The sequence below is a fragment of the Chrysochloris asiatica genome, unplaced genomic scaffold (assembly GCF_000296735.1).
Source record: "Chrysochloris asiatica unplaced genomic scaffold, ChrAsi1.0 scaffold00213, whole genome shotgun sequence".
NCBI lineage: Eukaryota > Metazoa > Chordata > Mammalia > Afrosoricida > Chrysochloridae > Chrysochloris > Chrysochloris asiatica.
The window spans coordinates 4,886,848-4,895,835 of NW_006408731.1; the positions used below are offsets into that span (position 1 = coordinate 4,886,848).

The 8,988-nt window shown below is 41.2% G+C and overlaps 1 protein-coding gene across 1 annotated transcript in view; it reads left to right on the forward strand.

Moving 5' to 3' along the window:
• Positions 1 to 8,988, forward strand: part of LOC102830793 (cytidine monophosphate-N-acetylneuraminic acid hydroxylase-like) — an 83,445-nt gene that overhangs the window by 58,523 nt on the left and 15,934 nt on the right. The window contains exon 9 of the mRNA XM_006872825.1: positions 6,877 to 7,017. Coding sequence (XP_006872887.1) covers positions 6,877 to 7,017 — 141 coding nt within the window. The remainder of the gene's footprint in view (positions 1 to 6,876; positions 7,018 to 8,988) is intronic.

Below are 8,988 nucleotides of genomic sequence, written 5' to 3' on the forward strand. Positions count from 1 at the left end.
TCTGACAAAATTCAACATGTACTCATGTTAAACTAACACCAAACCTGTGACAAACAAGGCTAACCTCATAAAGAGTATCTTTAAGAAACCATGGTTAATGCCATACTTGGAGTCCTGGTGTGACTCTGTGGGTTAAGATACTGGACTGCAAGTTTGGTTTGAACCACAAGGTCAGTGGTTCAAGCTCACCAGCTGTTTCTCAGAAACCCTATATAGGGTTGCTATGAGTTGGAACCAATTCAATGGCATTTAAATAACAGCAACAACAAGGATGCCATACTTGATAGAGAAACAGTGGATACTTTGCTGGAAGTCTTATGCTGGAAGTCGTAGTTAGTGCATTAAGGCAAGGAAAAAAAGAAAGAAATAGATACAGACTGGAAAGAAGCAGTAAAATTGTCCCTGTTCACAGATAACGTGATTGTCTAATAGAAGATCACATTTGTTGTTGCTGTTAAGTGCTTTCGAGTCCGTTCCAACTCATAACAACCCAGTATAGGGTTTCCGAGGAGCAACTGGGAAGTTTGTACTGCCGACCTTGTGATTCAAACCAACCTTGCAGTCCTATACTTATCCTACAGTGCCATACTGGAAGTCAAGAAAATCACATAGAATCTCTACCAAAAACTTTCTAGATATAGTTAGTTTAGCAAAGTCACAAGATACAAGGTAACCTTACAGAAGATAATTGCTCACATTTCTATGTATCAGAAATAAATATGAGGACATTAATTTTAAAAATACCATTGACAATTAATCTGGAAAATTTCTTATATATTTAACAAAATGTGCAGGGCCTGCTTGCTGGCAACTACTAAACACAAATGAAAGAAACCAGAGACAATCGAATTAGCTAAGTTTAAAGACATGCCATACTCAAGAACTGAATGACTCAATTACCCCAAATGAATCTATAGATTCACTGTGCTGCTCATCAAAATGTAAAGACAAACTACAGGCTATAAGAAAGTATTTGCAAATCATATATCTGACAGAGAACTTGTATCCAAATGAACTTTCAGAAATTAATATTTAGATAATGAAGAATCCAATCATTAAGGGGGGTGAAATATTCACACAGATGCTTCCCCGAAGGAGATAGATTGATGGCAAGTGAGTGATAGAAAAGTGCTCAACAGCATAAGGCATTGTTGTGTTTGTTAGTACCTTCGAGTATGTTCTGACTCATTGCAAGGAACCATATGTACAATAGAATGAAATGTTGCTCAATTGCACCTTGCTCACAATTGTTGGCAATACGTCATTTGATTTCTTGACTGCTCCTTCCGTAAGTGTTGATAGTTGATCCAAGAAGAATGAAGTCCTTGACAACTTCAATCTTTTCTCCATTGATAAGAATGTTGTTTATTGGTCCAGTAGTGAGGATTTTTGTTTCTTTTACATTGAGATGTAATCCATATCGAAGGCTGTGTTCTTTGATCTTCATCAGTAAATGTTTTAAGTCCTCTTCACTTTCAGCAAGCAAGGTTGTATCATCTGTATATTGCAGGTTGTTAATGAGTCTTCCTCCAATCCTGATGCCACATTTTTCTTCATAGAACCCAGCTTCTTGGATTATTTGCTCAGCTACAGGTTGAATAAGTATAGTGAAAGAATACAACTTTGTCGCACACCTTTCTTAATTTGAAACCATTCAGTGTTCCCATGTTTTGTTTGAACAACTGCCTCTTAGTCCATGTATAGATTCCTCATGAGCACAATTAAGTGTTCAGGAATACTCATACTTTGCAATGTTGTTCGAGCTTTTGATTGTGTGTATCATGACAAGCTACGGAACGAAGTATGAGTATTCCAGAACCTTTCAGATAGCAGTTGAGAATTGAACAATTGGCTTACCATGAGTTGGAATCAGCTCAAGGGCAACTGGTTTAGTTTAGTTTGTGGTATGAGAAGCCCAGGAGAGATGTTAGGAAGTCTGACAGTGAACCCTGTCCTGCACCCCCAGTTCTGTGCCATATGACATGGTTCAGTTGTATCCTAAAGGCACAAGCAGCCCATTGTGAAGGACTCTAATGAGGAACAGGGACAGGGTCAGATGTGCATTGGTGGCAGATTAGATTATGTATGTATGTGGTGGACAGGGGAAAGGAAATATTGACCCTGAGTGTGGAAACCATTACAATAATCCAGGAAGGGGTCATGTGTGTCATGGAAGATTGAGAAGAGAATTCAGATACAGGTGGAATTGAAAGGGTTTAGAGGAAAATTGGATTAATGGGACTCCTGGAATGGCTCTGTGGGTTAATGTACCAGACTGCAAAGCCATTTGAACTGCAAGGTCGGTGGTTCAAGCTCACCAGATTCTCCTTGGAAACCCTATACAAGGTTGCTATGGGTCGGAGCTGACTCAATGACACTTAAAAACAACATGTATAGAACACATGATCACTTAATGTTATGCTACCAGCTAAAATAATTAAAAGCCAAAGTTCTATGTCTAAATAGTTGGCAAATGATACCTTTTAAGTGGGTATTTTGTACTATGTGGAGCACAGTTTTATCAGAGGATGGCATTTAGGTATTGATTTTATAACTATTTTACAGCAAGAGAGACAAAAAAAGCTACAGAACTTTGTGAAAGCCACATAGATCAATCCCACCATATTGTGTTTTAGAAGTGATCCGATAGAACATAATTTAAAGAGGAGGCATTGGAGGCAGGAAGACCAGTTAGTACACCATTTTAAAACTAGAGATAGTAAGATGGTGGCAAGGCTTCAAACTAAACACTTGAAAAGATATTGATTAATTGCCATGAAGTTGATTCTAACTTATGATGACTCTGTGTGTGCAGAGTGAAACTGCTCCATTGGGTTTCCAAGGCTGTGAACGTTCTTCCAAGGTGCCTCTGGGTGGGTCCAAACTACCAACCATTCAGCTAGTGGTTATGCTACCACCCAGGGACCGGGACTCCTTCTCACCTTTCTAATGAATCTATGACTCTGGGAAGGTCTTAATGCATAGAAGAAGGGACAAACTAGAGGAAGGAACAAACAGAGAGACATTATCTTCACTCATGTCTGCAAAATTGATTTGACCAGAAACAATAGAAGTCACCTTACTGTTATTGAAATGCAAAACTTAACGTATTTTAAAAACTGTTTCTCTGACTAAAAAATGTGCCAAATCTAGGTAAGTAAGTTGTAGCTCAAGAAAGTAAAATTCCCTTTAACAGAAATGTCTGCCTAGATAACCCATGTTAGATGTAGCACAATGACAAACCTCTTTCCTTTGGATTTCCCTTTTTCTACCCCAACATCACCATAATCACGTTAAATTAATAACAATGAATGACATATAGCTTTTTGAAAAACACTGTGGTTTGGAACTAGATCAGGGAGATACTTAGTGCTTGTCAGTACCCCAATCAGAAGCCAGATGTGGTGCAGTGAATTACTTAATATGGCTCTTTTAACTATCGTCTTTGTAACTCCCACCAACTAGTGGGTGGAATATGCAAATAAGGTACTTGTGGCCCACCAAAGGATTGGGTTGTTGTTAGGTGCCGTTGAGTTGGTTCTGACCTGTAGCAACCCTGTACAGGGTTTCCGAGGCTATAAATCTTTATGGGAGCAGAAAGCCTCATCTTTCTCCTGCAGAGTGGCTGGTAGTTTCAAACTATAGACCTTAAGGTTTGCAGCCCAATTTGTAACCACTACACTACCAGAGCACCTTAAAGGGATTGGGTAGCTAGCTAATAATATAAATAAGATACATGGCACTCTTGTAGGGTTGGAACCATTCAAATAGGATATATGGGTCTTAAAGTGAGACATTTAAAACACAGAAAGTGGAGGTGGGGGCGTGTCTCCCTATCATCAAAAAATAAGGCCCATGAGCAGAGTACGTTGTATGGACCTAGGATCCCTGTGCTGATAGCCTCCTAGATCTGGGAAACAAATATGCACAGAGAGAGAGTTGTAACACCAGAAATGAGAGAGGATAAGAAGCAGTAATAGAGAAAAGGTGAAAACAGAACCAGGAGATCAATAAGAGACTAGCAAGGAAGCGCACAGTGGATGTCCCAGCCTACAGAGTGAGACAGCTGAGCACCATTGGTCCGAGGCTTAGAGGCAGAGTGGAGTGCCTCTGGGCACTTATCATAGAGATTAAAGACCTTTGTAACAGTTGCCAGAACAGAGACCAGACCAAGGGGGCAAGGACCAGAGAAAGACTGTGGGTATGGCCGCCTGTGGGTAGGGCTGAGAAAAGGCTGTCCTGATTGAAGAGCCATATTCTGAGTGTTTCTGAATTGTAAACTGTTACTTTGCTAATGGGGGTGTGTACATCCATACGATAAGACTGAACTGCAAACTACAAGGGTCACAGTTCAAGCCTGCCAGTCAATGTGCGGGAGAAAGATGAGACTTTCTGTTCCCATGAAGATTTAAAGCCTCAAAACCCTATATGGGTCTCTATGAGTTAGAACCAACTCAATAGCACTTAACAACAGCAGCAACTTTCCTAATAAACCATATAACTGTAAGTAAGGTCTGTGAGTTCTGTGGGGCCATTGCAACAAACGATCAAACATAGCAGAGAAGTAGAGAGTGTTGTGGGAAGGACTGTTGGTGTCTGAATTGGTGGGAAAAAAAAAAGGTTGGAGGTGGAAGTATGTCTGACCTTCACCTCATAGGGTCAGATAGTGATTCTCTCTCCCCATCATGAGCTTAGACTAGAAGGCCATATGCTTTCACCAAACCATTTCTGCACCAGATCTCAGTATGGGTAATAAATGAGAATGTGAATGCTTTTTTGTAATGGGTGGATTTTTAATGGCTCTGAATTCAGACTTTTCAGACTTAACATGTAAACTTGGAGAGAGGCCTTTTCTTGTGATCTTTCATGAAAGTTGAGCCCTGTTCCAACTGTGTGTGAGAGAGCTGGGTGGGCAGTTGGAAATGGAATGCCTAAAGTGTCAGGCAAGATGTTTGGCCTCTCTAAGCCTTGGTTTCCATCTCTATAACCCTTTGATTCTGGCTCATGTTGACCCCATATGTGTCAGAGCAGAACTCTTCTCCATAGGGTTTTCAATGGCTGATTTTTCAGAACTATCTCATTAAGTTTGATGGTATAGTGACTAGGCAAAGAAGAAGAATCAAACTTCACATCAACTGAAGATTGATTCCTATGAGGCAGAGATCAAATATGCCTCCATCCTTCAACCTTCTTTATCCTATTCTGACATCAGCCAGCCTTCCTAGGGCACTCTACTTCTCTGCTGGATTCAATTATCCTTTGCAGTGACCACACAGAATTCACAAACAATACTCACAATGATGGGGTTTATTAGGGAAGTGACAGGGTACAATTCAGGATAAGAAACGCCTCAGGATACAGCAGTTCTTCAGTCAGGAATGCTTCCTGTCAGCCAGACTGCAGCCAGGTCTCTCTGGCTCTTGGCCTCTCAGCCATGCAGCCCCTTGACCTCTGCAGTGCTCAGGTAAGAGTTACAAAGCTCCTTTAGCTCTGTGAATAAACGCCCAAAGGGCACCCTATTCTGCAAGCCAGCCTTGCCCAACTGTACTCAGCTTTCCTCAGTCTGTGGGTCGGAAAGACCACTAAGCAGTCTCTTGCTGTAATTTCGCTGCTGCAGGCCCTGCTACTGCTGCTTTTCTGGGCAGGAGTCTCTCGCTCCACTTTCTTGACGGTCTTGAGATCATCTGTTCCTGATTTTGAGGTGGCTCTTTGTAAACCTCACTGGATGACAAAACTAACCAATACCAGTGTTACAGTCCCATATACTTATTTGCATGGCCCCACTTAATCATTTGGTGGAAGTTACAAAGACCATGGTTGTTGTCATTGCTGTTAAGTGCCATCGAGTCGGTTCCTACTCATAACAATCCTGTATAGGGTTACCAAGGAGTAGCTGGTGAGCTTGAACTGCCTAACCTTGCAGTTCAAATGGCTATAGTAGAAGAGCCATAATCCAATGTACCACAAGGCCTTCCTTCCAAGGCACCTCTAAGTGGACTTGAACCTTGGTTAGAAGCATAGACCATCTGCATCACCCAAAGACTCCTTCCTTCTCCCTAAAAGGAACATAATAATGATGACCATCTCATGAGGACATTGTAAAGATAAAATTGAGTTACTGGTGCTAAACAGTATAAAGCCTGCAAATCATATTGAATATTGTAAGAAATAAGAAAGAAAGAGATGAGGAGAGAACTGGCTTCCACAGCAGGCAGGTTTATTGAGAAAAAACCTGGGAGGGGGAACTCAAAGTCAAGAGAGACAGAGAGCCCACCTTTCCCTTACAGACTAGTGTATTTAAGGTGGCGATGTCCCAGGTAGAGTAATGGGAGAATCCGGGAGGGGGGTTTGGCGGCCTTTTAATGGGTGGAGTTATGGAGATGTTCCAGAAACCTGAAACATTGGAGGGAACCCCTCTTGGTGTAACAAAGACTTAAGCTTTCAGGATACCAATGCTTAAACAGGACTGTATTTGGTGCTATTGTGTGGGCAGCTGCAATACCATCTTGTTGATCAGGAGCAGGGTCCTCCAAATATGCTGATATTAAATTGGTTAATATACTTAATTATTATTAAATACAAGAGTGTGTATTTCACACCTATTTACAATACCTAGTTTCAGTACATCAAACGATAATGCCAATCGCCAGGTGATTATATTTTTAAAAGAAGTATAAATACAGCCCTCTTTGACTAATGATTCTTCCTAGTAAGGGACATTAACTCGGGTATGGTCTTTAGTATTCTCTGGTGGCAAAGGGAATGGGGTTGAGGAGTAGGAATGTAGAGGAAACAAAAAATGTGGTCATTGTAGAAATAAGACAGTGCATCTGAGAATAAACTGCCTTACATGAATGCAATGTTCTTCTTTCTCAGGTACATTAAGGAGACAAACATCAAAAATGACCCAAATGAACTCAATAACCTTATCAAAAAAACCTCTGATGTGATAACATGGACTCCGCGACCAGGAGCCACCCTTGATCTGGGTAGAATGCTGAAGGACCCCACAGACAGGTTTGACTTAAATATTTACAGAAGACAGAAATACTTTTATGAATTTATTTCAATATTATGAGAAAATTAACACTATACCTCTTGCTTCATGACAGAGTTCCTATTTTGAAGTCCTAATATGCTTTTGTTTACTAACATGCTGTCTTAGTTACCCAATGCTATCATAACAAGCACGCTACAAGTAGAAGATTTTAAAATAACAGAAATGTATTTTCTCATGGTTCTAGAAACTGGAAATCCAAATACAGGGCATGACTTTTTTTGTCTGTTTCAACTTCTGGGTATTGTTGTTGTTAAGTGTCTTCGACTGGGTTCCTACCCATAGCAATCCTGTATAGGGTTTCCGAGGAGTAGCTGATGAGCTTGAATCACCGACCTTTTGGTTCAAACTGATTTTTCAGTCCAGCACATGAATCCACAGCGCCACACCAGGACTCAACTTCTAGTTGTTGTTGTTAAGTGCCATCGAGTCAGTTCCCTCCCATAGCAATCCTGTTTAGGGTTCCCAAGGAGCAGCTGGTGAGCTTGAACCACCGACCTTGTGGTTCAAACTGACTTTGCTGTCCAGCACATTATCCTGCAGTGCCACACCAGGACTCCTAACCTCTAGTAGCTGCCAACAATTCAATGTTCTTCTTTCTCGGGTACATTAAGGAGACAAACATCAAAAATGACCCATCTGTCTTCTGGCATCTGTCTTCCTCTTCTATGAGCTTCTGTGCTTACTCTGTTCTTTTTATAACTCAGAAGCAATTAGGTTTAGGCCCCACCCTACACTGATATAACTGCCTTAACATAACAAATGTAAACCCTATTTCTAAACAGGATCACAAGGGTGAGGATTTCAACATATATTTTTGAGGGACACACTGATGTTCATGTATCACCTTTCTTAAATGCAAAGCTGTTTTGTTCTTGCCCTGCTTAACATTCTAGAAGAGCTTCCCAGTGCCTTTAAGTATAAAAATGGTCTTAGCTCTCCAGATAAGAAGTGAAAAAGATTTTAATTTTTTCAGTTATTGGTGGTGACAGTGGTATGCTGTAGAGTCGGTTCTGACTCATAGCGACCTTGCATAGGGTTTCCAAGGCTGTAAATCTTTATGGGAGCAGAAAGCCTCATCTTTCTCTTATACAAGTGCTGGTAGTTTTGAACTGCTGACCTTGAGGTTAGCAGCCTGACTTGTAACCACTACATTATCAGGGCTCCCTATTTCGGTTATTAGTAGGACTTTTAAGAAGCTTCATTACTTGGAATTTGTCTCTCCAGCCTCATCTTTCACCATTTCTCCTGATTTTTCCAATAGCAGTAATTCTTAAACTGTAAGGAGCATCAGAAGAGACTAGAGACTCTGATTCAGTAGATCTGAGTTAAAGCCCAGAAACCTGCATCTGCATCACTGTCTCTTACCAGAGCATTCTGGGTAACAAGGTGGGTTACCGTGGTGGACTTTCAGGGCAGATAGAGAGTTTAAGGGACACCCGTTGCTGTTAAGTTGATTGTGGCTATAATACAGAGTAGAGCTGCCCCACAAGATTTCCAAAGCTGTCAGTTATTAAGGAAGTAGACTGCTGTATCCTTCTCCTGCAGAACAGCTGGTCAGTTATTAAGGAAGTAGACTGCCGCATCCTTCTCCTGCAGAACAGCTGGTGGGTGGGGATCACTGACCTCTCGGTAAGCAGCCAAGCAGCCTGAAGGCTAACTCGGCTTTGTGAAGGGAAGAGGAGTCAGAAGAGGGCAGGAAAAGCTTCATCTGCAATGTTTGGCATTTGAACTAGGTTTTAGAGGAAGGAGTTGCAAGTAGAGTGATTAGAGAGAGAAAAAAAAACAGAGATTCTAGTCAGAAGCAATGGATTATGCTCAAGGAGGGGACTTAAATAGTGTTGTGGGTTTGGTGAATGCTGTATATGCATCATCCAGAAATGATTTATTCAGCTCCTTCGAAATGCTGGGTGTCATATGAGGCACAGGAA